Here is a 22,291-nt window from a genome sequence, read left to right as displayed (position 1 = left end):
CCAGGGAGGTGTATGCATAATTTTGAAACTAATATACTGGCAAATATGGAAAGAGAAAGTCTGCTGTAACTCCTCCACCATCTTCCTTTTATGAAACTACACTTATTCTGTCTGCGAAACCCCTTGTTTTATTTCCTATTTTCTTCTTCTACTATTCTGTAGGAACAGCCTCTGCTGTAGATGGCCCTGTCTTGAAAAAGATGCTTCTGTGGATCAACCTTAAACCGTTTGTCTTCTTTCATCTTTCAGAAGGACACTGTCTTAAACTTATTATTACTATTTCACTTTCTGAATTGCTTTCATCCCATTCTACAAAAGATGACAAAAATTAGCATGCATGCAATTCTATTTACCTCTTCGGACACTAAGTGATCACTAGCAAAAGGTAGAGAAGGGATTGTAGAATGACCTGAAAATGGGTCTTGCTTAACCCATAGCTTTCACCGCTTGGGCATCATACAGACTCCGTTAAACAGCATCGCCAGAAAACGACTTGACAAAACAGGAGCTGTGCAACGTAACCAGCACCCCACCAGCCAGATCCAACCTCCTTCTGCCTAGCCTGCAACCCTCCTACAGAGGAAAGGGTGAACAGCTATCTCTCTGCGCAGTGCAACAGGACAGGCAGCAGCCGAGATGGGATTTTTACCTTCTGTTATTACCAACGTTCAGGCACGCTGAACAAGAACTTTGGGAAGCTGTGAATCAAACGCACAGGCAGACATCAGCAAGCTGACCACATTGGTACGGGTAAATTAGTCTAGCTTACACCTCCTCAAAAATACTGCACGTATGAATTGACGAGAAAAACAACCACATGTCCGACTCGTACCCTTTCATTCCTTCAGCAGTTATATGCAACACCTTCAGATAAAAAGCTCAAAACCTGCATAGTTGTGTTCATGTGGCTCTGCACTTCCAAAAAGGAATTCTATTACAAATATTTTTTATAATACTAATCACCAGTAAGATTTTTGAGCATATTAATTCAGACAGTTTTGCCTTCTCCCTAAGACAAAAAGTAAGTATTTATACTTCTGCAGACAAGGAAACACACAAGCATTTCACAGGAAACTTGTACAGGAAACCTCTGAAAAGACACTCACCTGCTTAAGTGCTGGAGAGCAGGGAATGAGTTCTCCAATTCTGTTTATCCCAGCATTAATCTTCTTCTTTCGATGTCTCTCCACTAAGCAAAAATAATATGTGCTGTGTCATCTGGTTGGGCAAGTCAGCACAACTAGTACCAATGTAAGGGCTCATAAATACATTATTTCATGACATATTGGAACCCTTAGTAACTTGAGAAAAAACCTCTGAAGGAAACCTCCGTTATTGAATTAATACTCAGCGGAATTGAGAACTGTGACATAAGCAGCAATATCTTTAAAAAGTGGGGATGTTCTGGACCTCTTTGTGGAAAAGAGGAGTTACTGCAACTCAAAACTCAGGTTTTGATAATGCTGTCTAGCTCAGTTTTATGACACTCTCTTCACATGGCAGACTGACTAAATTTAGGCATACAGAAAGCAAGTGAACCAAGATTATGGAAACCATCAGTTTCAGATCTGGGAAGGAAATCCGTGTCTCTTAAATGCTAATGTGAAGTTTAGCACCAAAAGAGAAATAATTTACGTCTTACCAATTTTCAATCTTAATTTTAAATTTATATTGATGGAGCAGCCAACACTGAATACAGCTGAAGGTGTAGGTATATGGACTATCAGTTACTCTTTTTTACGTTCAAAGGTATAACTGTTCTGCAAGGTCTAATTACACCTGAGAGTAAAGAAAATATTGAACAAACAGTATTTCCAATGAATTACCTGTTTTGGAGAAAGTCAGAAAACGCTTCATTTATAGTCCTCTAGGGACATCATTGACCTCTTCATGAGGCCTAAACACTGGTGCAAAGGGTTTACACTGCAAGTCTAGCAGTGTAAATGCCTTTGGGCGTGTTTTTTTCAGACAGTATTAATCTCTGTTTTCTACCCACCATAGCCAGCTTCTTTCAAATATAGTTCACTCTCATATAGCTATTTTTTTTGACTGAAATGTTTTGGTGTTCTATGCAAGCTAGAACCATTAAATGCCCTTTTCCCCGGAGAGCCTGAAAAAATGTTCTGTCATGCCTTTTTCAAGATTCAAATCAATTTATCGTTCATTCACTGAGCTGAGTATCGCCTTGTGGTTTGCACAGCTGGGCTGCTTTTGGTGGCACATGGAAACACACAGTGATCTGCAAGTGAGTATATTTTACTGTGCTGCTTTACAAAGGATATACTGATTTAATTTAAACACTTTTATTTCAGTAGTCTGTCACTTCAATTTGTATTTCTCAAACTACTAAATTATTTTTTGTATTTCAGGATAGACTATTAATGTTGACAGAGACAGGCTGAAATACACTAAACACAGCAAGACAAAGTCTCTTCTGCAGGAAATTTACCATATAAATCGGAGCAGCTGTACAAACATTAAAACATGTGATCCTTGGGACTTAATTTTTATATATCTTGCTAATACATACAGATATCACAGTGGTTGTGAGGTGTATTCCTTTGTTTTGATAATATTTTCCATGCTTTACTCAGCTTGTCCAGATATTAATGACTAAGCAAGTTACAGGGTTGGAGGGAGCTGGTCCCCACATCTTGCAGAGTTCAACCCAGTAGATGAAGACTTTGGAAAGCTATCGGCAAGTAAAACAGGAACTGAGAATTAGAACGAGGTCGGCAATCTTAAAAATAAACTTGATAAGACTATTTCCTGATAATTCTTAATCCTCAAGAAACTGGCCACACCCTGGGCACAGCCCAACAAGCACTGTATTCCACAGCACATGAAAACTACTCAGAGTTTTTTCCAGATGAGTTTGTGAAGACCACACAGTTGTGCTGTTTAATAAAAGAACTGGAATCAATTTCTTGGCCAAATCCTGTCAGACCCTTTCCTAGTCCATCTTTCTGCTGTTACTTGCAGAAGATGCCACTGGAGCTAGATACCGACAGGAAGAAAAGGCTGCATGCTGCCTGAGGGATTTGACTCCTGCAACACACAGACGGTATTCACGCAGAGTTTCTGGGATGCCAGCATCCAGGTGTTGGCAACCTCAGGGACAGACTACAGGAATATTTCTAGCACAGGGAAGCTCTAAAGCTCTCAGGTCGGATACCCATCTCCAATTTGCTTAGTGTTCTTAACACTTTATTTTAAGAGAGGTGGGTACTATTTGTGTGTGAATGCCTGCGCATTTATTTTCCTTTAGAATTAAACACAACTGAAGTTTACTTCTTAGTTTACCAGCATTGGAAAGCCAAGGGCATGGCCCTACTTTCATACTTGGCTGTGCTACTGTAACCTTGTACTGTGGAAACAGCAAACTGAGACCAATCAAGAAGCCCTTCTGCACAGATATTCTATGTACGGACTCAGAAAGGTGTTCGGTAGGGTGGGTTTTTTTTCTGTAATAAACTCCTACGGAGGGACCTTCTCTATGCAAAATATGTTTTACTAGTTCAAAGCAACTGTGCTTATTTCCAGATGAAACAACAAAGCATAATGCTCCTACCTGCATTATGCGTCTCCCGGTTTTTCTTTCTGTGAAACATAAAGGGGAAACAGTTATGTGAAGCAGAAGGGAAAAAAAAATCTGCATACAAACGTTTCTTTTATTATTTCCATTACAGTCAAAAATACTAAAAATTATATTCTGCTCGGTGAACAAGTAAGTAGTAAAGTCACATTCACAAAGACTGGTTTTAGACATCAGTATTAAATAGTTTCTAACAAAAATTCATTTGTGTTCGTACTTCAATAAATTTCAGCATAACAAGGCAGAGCGTAACACCACATTTCATTATTGTAACGTATATTTTATAGGGAAAAGCTGAATTTTTATGTTTCTGTTCAGCAACAACTATCCAGTAGCAACAACTATTGAACACTATCCAGTGTTCAATAAGGCCAAATATTAAAAAAACAGAACTAATTTCTAAGCAACAGCATAGTTAATGATTTGTTTGAAATGTTGCTTTTTTGTTCACTGGATCAATGAAACAGGAGAAACTGTTACCACGCAAATTGATTATTCCAGACATGTTACCTTCAAACATCATGCCTTCTGGTATAAACACGCTTCCTTTGTGTGAGAAACCAGAATTACCGTTCCTCTGCAGTTGTTCTTTACTGCCTCAAAATTCTGTCTAGGTATAACTTGGGCATGTGAGGGTTGTCTTTGTTTTCAGATGTGCGCCTGGAATTTCTGGACTGATGGCAACCAGGTCAGAATCATTGTGCAATGCCTCAGATTGCTTTGCTGCTAGTCAGTAAATCCCAAATGTGTACTCTACATATAAATCAGATGTACTGTATACATGCAGTAAGCCAAATACTTTCAGGAAGTATACTGAAGCAAAGCACGTGTTTTCTGGAAAAATAAAAAAAAAAATAAAAAAAAAGAAAATAAAAAAAAAAAAAGAAAAAAGAAAAAAAAGATCTTTCAAAAGATTTCTGTCCAGCAGTGCACTCTCGGTCTAAATGTTTGGTTAGAGTATGCAAAAAGCAGAGTAGCATCTTCTGCTCTCATTTTCCACCGTTACAACACAGTCCAGATGTAACAAGGAATCTGAAGTGAAAATGCAAGATACATGTGGACAACATGCGTGATTATGATGGGGCATGTATGCTTTATGCTTTGAGTTGATATACGTTTATTTCTGGTAACTCACCAAAAGTAGTGTGCATCTAAAGAAACCTGGACAACGATTACAAGACAGTAATGTTACTGCAGATGGTTAGAGCCGGAGATATTTGCTAAGAAATAATGCCTAAAGATAAATATCTTCAGGTTAAATAAATGTTAACAGAAGTCTGCGCATCTGTTCTACAACTATCCAAGAAGTGGTGAATCTTTTGTTCATTGAAAACTTGTGTCACCGGAACAGGAATGCATGTAAACTATCATGGAAAATGGTTTATTATTTTACAGTAAACTACGATTCTCCCACTTATAACCAAAACAATCATCTGCCAGTCAGAATTTATCATATACCCTGAATATGCACAAGAACATCAGGGCTAGAGAGACCCAGTTGCCCTTTGATTCCCAATACCAATACGGAATCCAAAATAACCTATTAGTGGAGTAAGGAGGAGTCACAAAATCCATGAAGACTGAAAAAAACTTCTGTAGGACAAACCAATGCTCCCTTTGAGCTTTTCTTATCATAAATCATATCCTGTGTGGCCACCTAGCATAAGATGAATGCTGTATTTAACTAGGGAATGCAGGATTCCCCTACTGATCAGGTATTAGGTCAACGTCCTACTGCAAAGGAACGAAAACCTGGAAAAGTTGTAATGAGCTCCAAGTCACTTTATTACAAATTTTGGTCAGAGTGTTGCTGTACAACCTCAAGATGTATTTTAAGTTCCAGCAGAGATTTGAGATGTAAGATCCAGATTCCACTGGGAGCTGAGGAAGAGATCTAAATTTCTCTGTCAAAATGAGAATAATGATCTCCCAGTATCTACCAGGAGTCTCTGCAATAACACAGGCTGCACTCTAACTGAGGTGGCAGCACAGTTTTACACACATTGGAGTAGTCAGTATAATAATCAAAGAATCTCTGTTGCCTAAGCAGACATGTCTTTGACAAATAATTCAGCATATATATAGGAAGAGAGAAAGGGAACTTTGCAGCCATCGTTCCCAAATTTTTGGATCAACCCTGGTCAACCCTCAGAACTTCTTGTCAATACCCTTATTGCCAAACTTTTAGCTAGAAACGTTGTGACTGCTACATGACCACAGACTACGGAACTACAACATAGTAATTTTCCCCACAGAAACTCACCGATGTTGCTTCTTGGTAGGTGTCTCATTCTCTGTCATCTCTGGCATGGTTTCGGAGAAGAGAGCCTGAAGGGAATTGTGGAAGGAATTAAAAACTCCTGCACCCTTCTAAATCCTTAGCACACAACATTTGTTACATCGTTTTGCCTTTGACCACAAGGACAGGGCCACACAACAACATACGCCAAGTCCATCACCTTGATGTAGAGCAGCTGGTCATGTCAGCATTAAAAATGAGGCACGTTACCTACCGGGGTGCTTTGTAAACTCCTGCTATGATGAACTGGTTTCTGTTTCCTCAATCATTTTAAATATAATTATAATCCCAACTACTTTAAGGAAGCAAGAAGGAAAATTAGAGTATCTGATTGTTTTTTGAATGGGAAGAGGTACAGCTAAATTTTCTTTCATCAGCTCTTCCTAACTGAATATGCAATTAAATAATTCTAAATTCTAAATAAAGCATGAATGCTAAGCAAAATACAAGCTACAATGGAGGACATTTTATTAAATACAAATTTAGAGTGCCATTAACATAGCAAATTACAAAACTTACTTGCTATTGAATGCACAGCTTAAAATGACCAAAAATGACACCCTGTGTTCTCAGATATAGAAAATTCCGTTAAAAATAAAGTTATGGAATAAAGTTATATGTAACAACCTAATAAATTGCACCTAACTTGTCCTCAAGCTTGAACATATCAGTAGCCTGTATTTAGACAAACAAAAACATTATGAAAAAAATTTTAAAAAGTTGAGATTAAGTCAATGATGGTCGAACATGTATCTACTAGGGAATTAATTTTAGAGAGCAAGTAACATGAGATATACTGTAGATGATGACAGGAAAAAAAAAATTGTTTTTTTGACAAGGCTGAGCTTTGTATTTGGTTTCATGCTTCTGCTAGTTCTCTCACCAACCAACCTGTTACTGCAACTCTTCCCATGGGCCCCCAGATTCCTCGTGGCTTCACCTCTCCCTGGCTCCTCCTGGAAAGCTCATCAGCTTCTTTTAACAGGCTTCGTATCTTTAGGGTATTTTTTTGTTTGTTTGTTTGTACTGTAAGGAAGTGGGGGTGGTTTTTAATATAACTTTCAACATCAAGAAGTTCTTAATGTAAACTAAGCCTACCATTACCGACACTGACATCAAAACCAAACAAAACAAAATCCTTACGAAACAGAAAGCCAGCCACCTATAGAGCTCCCAAAGCACCAAAGCATACACTTTGGAAAGGGCTCTGTGCACACACCTCTGTGTATGTCTGTGTAAAGTTAACTGAAATGATCTGTGTTGCAGCAGAACAGAGCTCGGGTGCTGTTCTCCAGTCTTTATACTCTAAAAGGTTAATTGAACGTAGCACTCTCGTTCAGCAAAGATTAACTGAGGAGAAACATTAAGCCTGATGCTCTTTACCACTCTGCCCCTTCTTTAAGTACTTCCTCTATTCCCATGAAGACACGGGAAACATTGGCAAACCATGAAGCAAGCAAGCAGGCAATATCCTGCAAATAGATCCACTCAAAGTGCCTGTAGTTTTCGGGAACCTAATTCAACTCCTCCACCTACCCAACAGTGTTCACACCACCACAAAATTAGACACAGGCCTCTCCAGGACAATTTACAGCATTACACTGCTCCACTGGGCGTTACATACAGCCTACCTGAAACACAGTCACCACAGACTTCCCTAGCCCATCAATGGGAATGCATCACTTTCTGTTTATATTTCTCCACAGGCTTTGCTTTCTCCATTCTCAACAATCATGCTCTGCATAAATTATGAAAAAAACCTGACAGCCTGACAGATTTTTTACTGTTGGAGAAAGTAGTGGTGCAACTTCAGCACTTTCATTCACTCTTATAAATTACCTTATGTTACTTCATCTTAAAAACAGATTTCTTATCCTGCAAATCCACTTAGCTTAATTCACTAACAATTTCATTTTTGTTTATACATAGTAAGACCAGTCCAGTTGGTATCTCAGGTCCCCCAGGTTAGTGACAATTCACAACTCTGAAAGCCAGTTTTCCAAACAAGTAATCTGTAACTTATATCCCTCCTGCGCATAGCTGGTGACCATCAGTAGTACTTACTCACTTATCCTAGCTGCATTTGTTGTATCAGGTGACAATGAAGAGGTTAGCTGGCAGAGCTTAGAAGGTGTGTTATTCTGACTATTTAAGAAGAAAAAAAAATCTGGCTAGAGCCCAGCCGTCTTTTACACTGCTGGCAACCAGAAGAGGTGTTCACACATACATTGAGAGACTGAGGTCAGCACACCTTGTTTCAGTGTTTTTTTTTCAGTTATGCCAAAGCAGCCCAGCAGAATCTGTATCAGTTAAGGCCACCAGCAAAGACACAAGAAGTAGAGCGGCTAGCCGATAACTATGCTCTCATATATCCATCAATAAGACAATACTGTGTATCTGGTAAAAGGGCTATTCAAGGGGGCAAAGGGGTAATTTAATTTAGTGTATACAGTACTGTTTCTGTTTAGTGAGGTAAGGATGTGAGCACAGAACATGTGGATATAGTCCTGGTACAGCAAAGCTCACAAACATTATGCTTAGAAAAAGGAAGATGTTGGATTGCATCATGTACCCTGTTTTTTGACTTTTCTGCACCATCTGTAAGGACAGAGTTGATCAATTTGTTATTGGGCATTACTAGACCATGGCAAGTATGTTGGAAATCAGAGCAAAAAGATGAGAGAGGTCTTCATTTTGGTGAACTTAGCATTTTTGAAAGACTGATGTATTCACCAAGCAACCATACTTTTTAAATCTTGCAAGTTTATACAACTTCAGAACCAGAGGAGTATTTCGGTATTACAGTATATTTACTATATAAAGCATTAATGCGAATTTAGATGACCAACCACCATGCAAGGCTACAGATAAAGCACAACTGTGCAAAGGTAAAGGGTGTAAAACAGCACCTACCCACAAATACTCTCCCACAGAATAGACAGTTGTTCTGACTCCACCTGCTTCTCCCTGCACACAGTCCAGATCACAGCCACAACCCCACCATCTCTCTGCCCCGAGTTGGAGCACCCACTTCTCCCTCCCAATGTGGGCTCTTCACACCCCTTATATTCAAGCTGCTTCTGCCTAGGGTCTGCATCCCCTCAGCAAAATTCTTATTCCTCATAGCAGCATCCCTATCTCCCATAGTCATGACCTATGCAGTTTTCAAATTGCCTTATTTCTTCCTCCTGAGCAGATGCCTTAAATGATTCATTGTACATAGTATTTGGGAAGATAGGCAAGGCCTTATTGGAAGTTTGTGCTGAAATTTATTAATACAGCTTCCAACCATTTTTTGATCCTGAGAAAATAGACAGTCTTTATTACAACATGTCAAAGACTCCCCATTTCTTTCTTCTGCCCCTGCCCCTTTTTTTTAAAAAAAATTATGTCAGTAAGCTTCTTCCAAGTGATGTCATTCCCTGCACACTTCAAGCCAGATGCTACCACGCTGAGTCTCTAAGCCTCACAAATGTAAACAACTTTAAGTTTGTATTTGATATGCTTCAGTTCTACTGGGATCCAGAGCCTATTTCATATAGAAGACAGGGTACAGGAATGCAATCAATATTATTCTAACTTCACTTTACTGTGGAATTACTTTAAATCAAGTTTATCAGAGATTACCATTCAACCTATGTTTCCCCAAAAGTTTTAAAGCAGTTTTGTGGGACCAATAAGAAAAATCAAGGCTGTATATATTATTTGCTTAACCAGCTAGTTTATTTCAAGTTCTGATTTTCTAACTGAAAAAAGGTGGTTAAGTTTATTAAACAGCACTTGCATACAACTCCGGGGTTTCTACTGATAGATTGTGCTGTAAGAAACATGGTGTACTGAAGTTGGTTTTTTTCTGTTCTTATTTTGTAAGGACAAAAACCTTTGTGTTTTACTTGATACACGTCAAAACAGAGCTGGCAACACAAGGGAGGTGGTATTCTTAAGAGCTGCTGAAGATATGGGCTCTGCGAATTAAAACAAACAAAAAAAACCCACCCAGAAAACCCAGACAAACACTAACAAAAAACCCAAAACTGCCTAGGCGGAGACTTCTGTGGGCTGATGAATAACATTCATACTGTCTCCATTTCTTCCTCACAGCTCTTGTATCACCAGACCTTTGACAATGGGTTTCTCTCTACTTCTTCCATGCCAAGTAATACTTCTTCATAGAGAGATTCTTTCACTGATTCTCTAAAGCAGAAGACATGTATTTGCTTTATAAGCTCAGAGGCAATTGTATTTTAAGTTCACTCATTAAATACACTCACTTGACTCAGCTGAATGTCTTCTGCAGAGAGAATGTAGCAAATTCCAAATTTTTTAGGCAAATGAAGGAGAAGCAATTCAACACTTAGACATATTTGCTACCAAGGTTCCCTCAAGCCTCATGTAGTTTATAGCTCAATGCCAACTTGAAATACCAATTTTAATTTAAATGCAATGTCATCCCCGGCTCTGAAAAAGTAGATAAGCAAACTCAAAACCAATTTGTTTTGAAGTGTCTTCTTGTCTACCGCCCGTCTTTGCAGGTATTATTCATCAACTTATTTTATGAAATCTTTTCTTCAACACATATGCACTCAGCAGATTTAGCTTTTTAAGAAAACATTAGTTTAGGTTATTTTATTTGACATTAAGTTTTCACTCTTTATTTAGGAAGTTTTTTCAAACTTAATATTCATTTCAAAAAGAAAATAATCTTCCAATCTGTTATCTTTGGCTGTACAAAACAATCTTACTCAAATTAGTAAAGCTATTCCATTCTTCTGTATGAGGCAGAAAGAATCTTTTTAACACGCAACTGCACATACTCTGTAAAATTACCAGCAGTCCAAATCTTTCCTCCTCTTAAAATACTTTAAGCTTACACTGTTACGTTGCTACAATCTCACAGTCCTTACTAGCTTTGTACACCTCATGTAGTTAGCCATGACTTACTAAGATAAATTCCAAGGCATAGATTATAACTACTAAAATGCTTTTTTTTTTTTCCTGCAAGACAGTGTCCTCTTCATTCAAGTGACTGCTGGAGCTCTCTTTTCCAATCTTCCATGCATGTTTTAAAACAAGGCTAGCTTCAACCAGGGATCTAATCTAAGCTTTTAATCACAAGCAAGGTGCCCTTGAGATAAGAAGACATGACTTACTGCTCTTTCTTTATTCCCCCTTGAAACACTTCAGTTTTGCATTTACCTAATAAAATGATTGCAGGAAATGAAATCTGAAAGCTTATCTTTGTGATTGTTACCTACGTATACCAACTGCTTTTGCCTATAAAAGTAACCTGTTAAGACTACTGTACAGGAAATTGAAAAGGACTGGTTTTCCTGGTAAGAGCAAAAATCGCTTTGATATCTTTCAGTTTGGTTTCTGAAGGAACCATGGTTTTCTTGTTACTGTACTGTGTCTCTTCATCCACCCACTCACAACAACAGCTGGGCCCACTGACTGACCTAAATGAAACCTCCCAAAGATACGAAGTTCCCAGATATTTACAAAAACCTAAGAGTGAGCAGAGAAGTAGTAAGGTCAGTGCTGACACTGCAGTTAACTGCCTGGATACCGCTCGGACCTGTGACCAGCTCCCTAGCACGAATGGGCTGGCTGGTCAGCTGGCGTCAGACTGGTCACAACATGCACCACCTTTTGCCAGGGAAGATGTATGAGGGATTAAAGAGCAGGAGAGAATGTGTATTTCACAGAATACACATTCTGGATGCAAACCAGCTGACAGTTTCCTAGGGCAACCACACTGTTCCCAGAGCTTCTACAAAAGTTAAGAAAACCAATGCCAATAAGCTAAAACTTGTTACAGAAGCCACTTTTTTTTTAAAAAAGGTCTCTGCAAATAATAACAGAAGGAAAAAACTTCACTGCTTTTAGAATTTTGTCTTTACTTCTTTTGTTTGTACTACATAAACTCAAATACGTTGGTATTTTTCCTCCTGCTGACTTAAAGAAATAGAGTTTCAGTAAGGCTATTATATAAGAACGTGCAAGGGCACTAGAAAGAAAACTTCCTCTTTTTTTTATAACAGCATTGGAGGAAGAAGCAGAGTTATCAGTCAGGTGATATTCCCTTATATCTACACGAATTTTGGTTTTAATTTATAATTTTTGTAATATTAAAGACATAATTGCTCGTGACCATTTACTAACATGCAGTTTCAGGATAGCATAGTTGTAGGGTCATTCTGAGAAATCCTGACCAGATCTGCTTAAGAAACTTCCCTATTAATCACCTAAAGATCCACCTCTCATGTTTATTCTTCTTGCCCTACTGTTATTGCCCCTCAAGTCTTCCTAGGTTAGTATGGCCTCATTTATTTTTAAACCTTAGAGGAGGGGCAGAGAGAGGGGGAGAGAGAGTGGTCATGTCTACTGAACCAAGTCTTTTACTTGCCGATGATGTTCTGAAAACCATTTAAGGAGAGGTATCTCTGGACATTTTGTGTCCAGATCCTCACACATTGTGTGGGTGATCTTGGTACTAGAAACAGACTGAAGTGGGACACAGTGTGAGTAAAGGAATATGCCTATGAGAACTATCTCTTGTGGTCTGCATGAACTGTTATATGGAAGCAGGCATTTGGGAGGTAAAGAGCTGTAATTGCACAATCAGTGCAGAAGCTAGAATCACAAAGACCAGAGCTGTCACCCTAAAGAGTGTCCTCAGTTACTTTAGGTCAAAATAAGGGGAACATCTCTCTTTTCTTTAGGAAATCAGAAAGCAATGACGAGGAAAATCCTCATGATCCTCATGTTCTTCACATGTTTTGTTAAGATTCACAAGTTATCATGTACCAATTTCATTAAGGAAGTAAGAAAGTATGAGGAATGTCTCCAAGTTGCAAGACAATGCTCATCTCCCTGGTTTTCAATGCCCAGTGATCCGCACTTCAAAATAGAAAATTGTTTTAAAATAGAAGATAGATATCTGATTATGCTATGCTTGACAAAGGAGTCAAAAAGTCTGTTCTGCTGGTAAAAGCTAAGCGGATACAAAATGGATTGCAGACAACTTCCTCCTATAACAGGTCATCATCTCTACGGGGGTTAGGTTACCTGTGTTAGATGACAAAGATTGCCTGCACAATGGCTGAGGCTGAACGCGCTCCCACTCTGGTGCAAAAGCACCTGTTGGTCAGCCAAACCTTGCTGGCAGCACATTGCCTAAAGAACAGATAATTTCTTTTTCCTGGAAAAAGCTGTAACATGTAAGTCATCACGGCACTGAATACTGACCAAGATGATTATTTATAACTGAGGAAGTAATCCATATAGGAAAGCTGTATTTGAAACACCAAAGACCGACTGGACAAATGTAGAAGCTACAGCTTCAGCAAGAGCCAGTCTAATTCTGCTTTCTGATGTGACCTTATCTCCAAATGAAACCTCTATTCAAAGAGCAATACTTCATCACAGGGCTTGATAACCAATTTAGAATCAAAACAACAACATTCATTTTGGCCACAATGATATAGCCAGAATACTATTCTCTCTTTCACTTTTTTGTTTTAACCTGAGTTCTTTTTATTCTGCAGCTACAAAGGATCCTCACATAGTCTGTTTATAAAACCGCATAAGATCTTGGGGAGATATCAAGTGATTCTGATAGCTACACAAGACACACAGACATGTGCTAAACTGACTTGCTGCTCTCTCCTGAAGATCATAACTAACAAGCAGTGCAAAATATGCTAGGACTGAAATGTGCAGGGCATCCAGAGAGTTTGTGTGTCAATTTTTTTAATTCACCTTTTCAGATGTAAGTCATTAACTAAAAAGGATTGCACACTTAAGTTCTTGAATATTTTATAGGCTCGGGGTTTGAGAAATCTGACACAAACTAAGAACTTGCCAAGGGTTTATGGTACAGGAAGCAATATTGTATGGGTCTTCACCACAAAGCTCCTTTACAACATGCAGGAGAGATCCACCCTGAGATTTGGTTACAAACACTGACCATCCAGAGTAAAGGGTTTCCCTATGAATCTTACTGGGGCTAAAGGCAAAAATGGCCAACGCAGAAGGTACAATAAAAGAGTATTTCAGTTTAAATCTATAAGCTGATCAAACTTACTCCCCAGCTCCACTGTTAAAACACATGATTTCTAAGTACATTAACTTTACAAGAGTTAATGAAACTTCCCTTCAACCTTCAGAATCGTGGAAACTGGCAACTCTATGAAAGCGCTTCCAAAGCACCTGTCTAGACAGCATATTGCCAAGTCCTTCAGAAAAGGCCAGCACATTATTCCAGAAGTGGTGCTTTCATTATTACCAGCTGTAATGAGCTTTTAAAAACCAAACACACACACACTCACACAGACTCTGCCCCCAAGCCCAAAAACCCCAAACAAAAATCCCACATTTTTGCAGTGTGTGTTTCATTCCAGGCTCCTCAGAAAAGGGTTCAGCAGACATAAGAGGGCTCATTCTCCTTCACAACCTCATACCTTTGCTCTTCAGAGTTTTTTCTATATAAAGTGGGTCCACTGGGAAATTGCTTCAGTTCCAGGAATAAAAGATTCATCTTGTGATCTGGATGTTTGACAGTTTTGAGTCATACTGGCAGGGATAAAGCTGCAAACTATTTCAATTAGATTTAACAGAGAGGTCCAAACTAAAGATATCTGAGCCCAGGCGACCAAAGAAAACAGGCATGCTTTCTTAACACTTTCAAAGAGGAAATTTAAAAGCAAGATCAATGGATGTTAGACACCAGAAAATGGAACTATTCAGAGAAAATCCATAGGAAATCTGAATTCATTAATTCCACCACTTTAGGAACTACTTATTTAGCTGTATATGAGCTATCCAGGGGTGAATAAGTAATCCTGAAAGCACTAGAAAAAGCAAATAAGACTACTGTGGAAATTTAGCACTGACAATGGAGCAGAAACTAAAACCAGATTTGCAAGTTCTTACTTTGCAGAGGTCTGAAATGAATGGATAAAGGGAAGGAACAGACTGATATCTGCAAGTTTTACTTCATTAGAAAATAATTCCATAAAATGAGAATTCCTTACCTCTATCTTCTTTTTCTACAACTGCCTGAAATCACTTTCCTGTTGCCACCTGAGACTGACTTGGCAAAAATACCTTCAAGTGAAACTGGAAATGGGAGATCTCCATTGTGTCCCTTAGCAAGGAATAGCTCAAACAGTTAATTTTTCCAAGCTAAGAAGCACAGGATCTTCCCATCCCCGCCCAGAGTAAAACTGAAAAACCACAGTCAAAGTGAGTAAGACAGACTGTAAAGCCTCTTGAGAAAATTTGCAGGTGGGACTCTCTATAACTTGCCAACCACAGCAAGTTTAAAACATGACCTCGAGAACACCACTGCTTCAGATAAAGGCAATACTTAATAATCCAAATCATCAGCTGTTGAGACGGAGCATTACTTTTGGTCACAGACTTAAACAAAAACAAACCCAAGAAGCCCTCAACTCTCCCTCACTTTCATTTAAATGAACACAGACACCAGCTAAGTACCCGACATCTGCCTCCAACAGAAGTTCTGAACCTGAGCCATGGAGAGCAAGACAGAGGAAAGGGTGTGCAAGTGTTACGGGCACCATCGGTTAGAGGCTCAAAGGCAGAGCTGCAGCCCACAGCTAATATCACAGAGCAAGGAAATTGCAACTCAGAAGTACAGAGCACATGCACGCTGACTAAACACAGGCAAATGCTATACCAAACAGAAATTACCACTTTTTTTAATAGTTTGGATACAAATGGTAACTGCAGCAGTTGTAACTAAAGACAGTGATGGCAGATCAATGGTCATATAGGCAAGATGTGACTACAGCACTATAAATATTGACTTTTTCAGTTTTATGGACTCTTCTGAGAGTTTCTCAGGTTCTGAAATAAGTTGGGTATTACAGAATCACAGAAAAGTTGAGGTTGGAAAGGACCTCTGGGGGTTATCTGTTCCAGCCTCCCCCTGCTCAAGCTGGCCCACCTACAGCCAGTTGCCCAAGACTATGTCCTGATGGCTTTTGAATATCTGCAAGGATGGAGGGTCCACAGCCTCCCTGCACAAACTCCTTCCAGTGCTCGGTCAACCTCACAGCAAGAAAGTGTTTCCCGATGTTCAGATGGACCCTCCTGCATTGCAGTTTGCGCCCATTGCCTCTGATCCTGTCACTGGGCACCCCCAAAAAGAGCACAGCTCCGTCCTCTTTGCACTCTCCCTTTAGGTGTTTATACACATTGCTGAGATCCCCCTGAGCCCTCACTGCTCCAGGCTGAACAGTCCCAGCTCCCTCAGCCTCTCCTAAGATGAAAGATGCTCCAGTACCTTAATCATCTTTGTGGCCCTTCGTTAGACTCTCTTCAGTATGTCCATGTCTTTCCTGTACTGGGGAACACAGAACTGGCCACAGGACTCCATGTGTGGCCTCACCAGTGCCGAATACAGTGGAAAGATCACCTCCTTGACCCGCTGGCAATGCTTTGTCTAAAGCAGCCGAGGGTACCATTCACCATCTTTGACACAAGGGCACATTGTTGGTTCATGTTCAACTTGGTGTCCACCAGGACCTTCAGGTCGTTTTCTGCATAGCTGCTTTCCAGCTGGGTAGCCCCCACATATATTAGTGCATGGGGGTGTTCTTCCCCAGGTGGAGGGCTTTGTCCTTGGCCTTGTTGAACTTCATGAGGTCCCTGTCAGCCCATTTCTCCAGCATGTCAAGGTCCTTCTGGATGGCAGCATGACGCTCTGGCAAACCAGCTGCTCCCCCCAGTTTGGTCTAGCTGGCTGACGGCCCACTCTATCCCATCATCCAGACCACTAATGAAGATGTTAAACAGGACTGGACCCAGAATTGACCCCTGGGGTACACTGTTAGTTACTGGCCTCCAACTAGACTTTGTGCCACTGCTCACCACCCTCTGGGCCCGGCCATTCAACCCGTTATCAGCCTAACTCTCCTTATGTTGAGATGTAAGCTACACAGAGCTCTAAAAGGCAACGAACAGGTGAAAAATGATGCACTGCAAAATAAATTTTTTGCTTGTATTAATTATTTTATCACACGCGAATGCTAACAGTCAATGAGTTACACTGCAACATACGCTAAACTAGCTACCTATCTTTCCTTAGTTAAAAAATTGCCCTTATAGCAATAATAGGAAAATCTCTAAGATGGTTACCTTTCCCTACCGTCCTACCTACTACAAAATAATGCTGAGAGATGTAGCCTCTTCCCCACTTCACTGGCATTCACACAGGAAGCCAGACGAGAACATTACTTCCAATTAAAATTTACTCTGCAAAAGGATCACAAAGACACCCCCCTCACAAACAAGTACACTGAAACTGCTTATGCTGGTACAAGAGTGCTTCTCGTGGTGGCAGCATTGGCTTAATGTTTATGGAACTATGACCCAAAATGATGCCAAAACTAGTTATCCAATTACACAGGAAGTCTCAGAGTTTACAACAAGCGAGAGACTTAGGTAGAAGAATCAAACCTTTTAATGATAGATACATAATATTTAAACAGCATGTCTGAATATTATTGATCCTCCAATAATGAAAAAATGAAACGGGGTTCCTTTTCTTGTTGCTGATTTGGAGTTGCTTGGTGTTGGGCCAGTTTCATTTTATTATTGTAGTAAATGACTAAGAGGAGCTGTAGTATGAAGCAAAAGGCAATTTCCAACCCATCCAAGATTTGTGCTCAGTTTCTAGCTAACAGCTTCACTGGTGCATGACAGCAAAGCAGAGTCCAACTGCAAAGGTTGAAGGTTGGCATAAATTAAGCAGCCCTTAAGCCAACCACTCATTACAGACCACAGATGCAGGCAGAAACCCCAAATGGACAATGTTATTTTCACTTCAAACTTCATTTACTTGAAGAAGGAACAAAACTTTTTAAAGTTAAGCTCTCCTCTTCCCACAAAACCTTTACGCTGCTTTTAATAGTGTCAGCAGTCTTAACAATGTTTTCAATAATCTTCTCACGGCACTGCCCACCACACCAATGACTTCTAGATCACAAGACCTGAGAAACCTGCATTTAGAAAAGTTAATAGATCCATACTCCGATCATTCCAGCCTCACTAAAGATGGACCACAAAGAACTCATTTTGTTATCAGAGTACTAGATGATTGAGATGTGCTTTTAGATGCCATTGATCTCATTTCACTGTCTTCACCTCAGTCAGTTAACCTGACAGAAGTTCAGGTAACTGGGTGAGAAAGGCACTTGTCAACAGGAAGCATGAAACATTTTTAACAGGCTGGTACTTTCTTCTTATCTGAATCACAATGGCATGAAGCCTGGCTGATGTAAAAGATTGCTATCACAGGTCATGGTTGCAAAAAGTAACTCATTCACCTTAAAAGACTAATGCCATAGCTTTTCATACAGGAGACAAACTTAGTTTATACTCAATTTGCCAATCCTGTGCACACAGCAGAATCACTTTCATGCTTACTCAGAGCACGACAACAGTGAAACACTTGTAAGGTCAAACCAAAGTAAACTTTGAACATGATATGCACATATAAAAGCTGGAATTGTATTTTAACCAGCAAGTTAGGTTAGCATTATATAAACAAGGCACTGCACAACTTTTCTTAGTCAGAGTTGTGACCTTTGCATGCTTTACTGCAATCTCTAACAAAGGAAGACCTACAGCTCAACCATACAATCTGAGAAGTTTTCACTTGACTTTCCAGAACACACACCTCACGTTATGATTGATATACCCTTCAGAACAGGAAAACCTGCTCCTGAGGGACTTAACTTGGAAAAAAAGGAGTCACAAACATGACAGAGATGAAGAATGCTAGCACAGCAACTAAGTAATAAAGGGACCGGCAATACTAAGGCTGAGCAGTCCTTCAGGCTGGAGACAAGTATAACACTTCTTCAGAAGTCTGAGAATTATAACTAGACCCATTACGAAATGGTTAGGAACATGAAAGCTGTCAGATGCTATGCACGCACGTTTTACATATTCATTTTCATTTAAAAACCTGGTTTGTAAACAGAGCTAGGCACACATCTCCACTGGTGTTTTGATAATCAGGGGCAATGGTCAATACTGTTATTTAATTGAAAACTGTCCCAGCTGAAACACTGTGCTGTGATACTTACTCGCTATCCTTCAAAGTGGCATAGACTATATGATATTTTTACATGTTCTTACGACGTGAACAATTATGATTCATTGGGAATCCCTTCACATTAAATGCTACACTACTTACAGGTCCCCCCAGTCACATGTCATTTACAAAGATATTTTTAAGACTACCTTCTTGGATCCAAACACTTATCACAAAAATACAAGTGCTACTGTACAAAAATTAAACAGTATGTCTCTTGCCAAATCCAGCATGTCCCTGCCCTTGGCTTCCTTATGTATTTATTTCTTTCTTCTACCCCATACAGTATCCAGCTTCAACCCATACGCTGTATTAATTCACATTGAAGCTGGATATGATTGGTTACCATGTCACACACTTTATGCCAATGCACTTTGCAAATTAAAAGCATGCTTGAATGCACTATTCCAAATCTCTTTGTTGCCTAATATGTTATGCTTCAATATCTGGAAGCCAGAGATGTCCTTATGATTTCAGCATAAGAGGGGAAAAAACCCACCACCACCACCAAAAGAACCCACATAAAAGTAGCTCTTTAATTCCTCCCTTTAGAAAAGTCATAAGCATCCTCTACATTCACCCAAGAAGAGACAAGGTGAAAAGCAGCTGGGGTAGCTTGGCCAGCTGTGTCAGCAGAACATGTTCACCGAAGTTTTGCCTGCTTGTTCATAAGATCTCTTTGGAATTTCAGACTATGGCTAAACTTCAGCTACAATGCAGCGTCCACGATGCAGACAGCAAGAACATGACAGGGGCACATCACAGCACCGCTTGAGCGGCCGTCACGTCAGCCTGTCCCTGGTCAGATCCTGGTCAGCACACTACTTGGAAAACCAGGAATCAAAGCAGCAAAGCCACTATCAAGCACTTACATCCTAATTATGTTTTTGTGGCTGACAGGTTTCTCCAGGATCCACCACCATTTTTCATGTACTTCTTAAAATCTTCCCATATATCTACAACCTAAGGGAATAAGTAAGTCTCTAAGGGAATAAGTAATACCCAAATACCTCAAAGTTCTCATACTGCTTCACATGCCTGATATGTTATCTTGAACATGTGCATCTTAAAATCTACTCAGAACATGGGCATTTTCTAAGCTTATTTCCTGTTCAGCGACAAACGTATTTTCAGTTGTCAAATCTATTTCACGACCAAATGTACCTATGAATTATTATTATAGCACTATCTGAAGGTAAAAATTAAAATTTCTAAATCCTTATAATAACAATCACTTCCCCATAGGAAGCTTCTTCCTTCCAATTTGTCCAATTACTGCACGCAATTCATGAGTGACAATACTCTGCAGTTTGTTAAAGTGCTACATAATCACATAAATAAGATTGTCCCAGTGCATTGTATATAAAAAAGCAAAGCTAAAATCATGCTTCCATACCAAGCTATTGCATTACCTGACATCTGAATGCTTAACTGTACAACCATTAAGTTATCTTTGCTTGAAGTATTTAATAATCATATGTCTTGGTGGAGCATAATAGAAGGCCAAGCTATTAAGTGAGAAGTAAAAATAAAGACGGGTGATTTTCTATATACTTAAGGCCAGTGACTCAACACATCACTATTCCCTTCTTCTTTGCCTTAATGCCACCTTTTCCCTACAAACTTCCCTGGACAAACGGCATTGTGCACCGCGGCTGTATTCAGTGTATGCTGATGGACTCAGTTCACCTCTGCTGTCTGTCACAAGGAGCTGGATTTTAGACGCCCTGCCCTTAGTTTGAGCAACAATTGCGATCTCCTTTTGTCAGATGTTGATTTCCATGAAACCAAAGACTTTAAGCTTTTTAAGACGTCTCTCACTAGCGAATTTGCCTGAAACAGGCCAGAGACCTAAAATTACTAGGCAGGGAAGGAATAGCTGGAGCATATCCATAAGCCTTCTTTCCTTAGGAGAGCAAGCTGAAAACACACCCAACAGGAAAAGTTAGTTTCCAGGGACTGAATTCTAAACAAAAAAGCTGGACTTTTAGATTGTACTCTGAAGCTGACTAACTTCCAGGTTGAGATGTCACACAACAAGAGCACACACAGAGGTGGTGCACAACACCTATCTATCCCAGACTATGCTGAAAAGATGGTACGGTTGAGAAAACAGTGCCCACGTTTTGCTCTCTCTGAAGCTAACCTTCCAAACAGCGATTTATGGTCGATTGTCTCTGATCGTGAAGATTTCAAAATGATAAAAACACCCCGATTTCTAAAATCCAGGTGCCTTCCCCTTCACACTTTCCCCTGATGACACGCACCGGCACTTCGAGACCTGATCCACGCGGGGCAGGGAGGGGGCCAAACCCCCCAACTGTAGCGACAAAACTTCTCCGGAGGAAAAGCCCGGCCACCGCCACGGCCACCACCGCGACCACGGAGCCAGCCGGACACCGAGGGCCGCTAGCGCTCTCCAGCCGCGTCCCCGCCAGGGGCTGCACCGCCCCGGCCTGCTCCGGCCCCGCCGCCCCAACCCAAGCCGTGGCCGAGTCGGCCCCCCAGGCAGGCCGGCCCGGGCCCACCTGGGCAGACAAAGGGGGGCCGGCCGCCCCCCACGGCGGTACCGGCACTGGCGCCCCCCCCACCCCGCAGCGACCCGACCGGCGGGCGAGGAGGCCCGGGGCGGCTCCCGGGACCGGGGGCGGAGGGTGGGGGGCGCGGCGCCCCCCCCGTCGCCACGGCGACCGGGCCGAAGCCCCGCGCGCGCGCCCTTTGCCAACCGCCTTCTCACGGCAACAGTCGCCGCGGGGGAGGGGAGGGAGGGCGGCCCGCCGCCGCCGCCACCGGCAGCCCCAGATCGCGACCCCTCAGCCCCGGCACCGCTGCCACGGCCGCTCCCCGTCCTGCCCCTCCTCCTCCCCTGCTCCCGCTCAGCAGGCGGCGCTCGGAGCCCCGGCAGCGGGCCCACCCCCGCGGCGGACGCGCGGGACTCACGGCGGGGCTGGGCGGGCTCGGCGGCGGCGGCCCCACGGCCGGGACCATCCTCCGGGCTGACACCCCCTGTCAGCGCCCTGCCACTGCCTCCACTCCGGTCCCCGCCCCCCCCGCGACCCCGACCCCGCTCCCGCGCAGCCCACCCTGCTGCTCGCACGCGCGTCCCTGGGCGGCCAATCCGAGCGCAGGGGTTGAGTCTTCGAAGCCAATGAAGAAGGTCGGGACGGGGAAGGCGTTGCTCGCCGCAACTGGGCGGGGCCAGAGCTGGCGCAGGCCAATCACCACCACAAACATTGGCGGGGTGGCCCAATCGAAGGCCAGAGAGGTT

The 22,291-nt window shown here is 41.4% G+C and overlaps 1 protein-coding gene across 4 annotated transcripts in view; it reads right to left on the bottom strand.

Annotated features, from left to right (window-relative positions):
• USF3 (upstream transcription factor family member 3) overlaps nt 1–22,069 on the bottom strand; it is a 36,995-nt gene extending 14,926 nt beyond the window's left edge. The window contains exons 1-5 of one of the 4 annotated variants that reach the window (XM_064465384.1): nt 21,964–22,051; nt 6,786–6,920; nt 5,859–5,923; nt 3,572–3,600; nt 1,107–1,189 (exon numbers count right to left, since the gene is read on the bottom strand). In XM_064465384.1, coding sequence (XP_064321454.1) covers nt 1,107–1,189; nt 3,572–3,600; nt 5,859–5,905 — 159 coding nt within the window. In that variant the 5' untranslated portion in view covers nt 5,906–5,923; nt 6,786–6,920; nt 21,964–22,051. Of the gene's footprint in view, nt 1–1,106; nt 1,190–3,571; nt 3,601–5,858; nt 5,924–6,785; nt 18,487–21,290; nt 21,382–21,963 lie in introns of those variants that run through there. The other 3 variants (XM_064465401.1, XM_064465376.1, XM_064465392.1) reach the window with 3 other exon arrangements.
• Nucleotides 22,070–22,291: the final 222 nt, after the last annotated feature.

The sequence above is a fragment of the Phalacrocorax carbo genome, chromosome 1, assembly GCF_963921805.1.
Source record: "Phalacrocorax carbo chromosome 1, bPhaCar2.1, whole genome shotgun sequence".
In the NCBI taxonomy this organism is placed as follows: Eukaryota; Metazoa; Chordata; class Aves; order Suliformes; family Phalacrocoracidae; genus Phalacrocorax; species Phalacrocorax carbo.
This window is presented reverse-complemented; position numbering and strand designations above follow the sequence as displayed.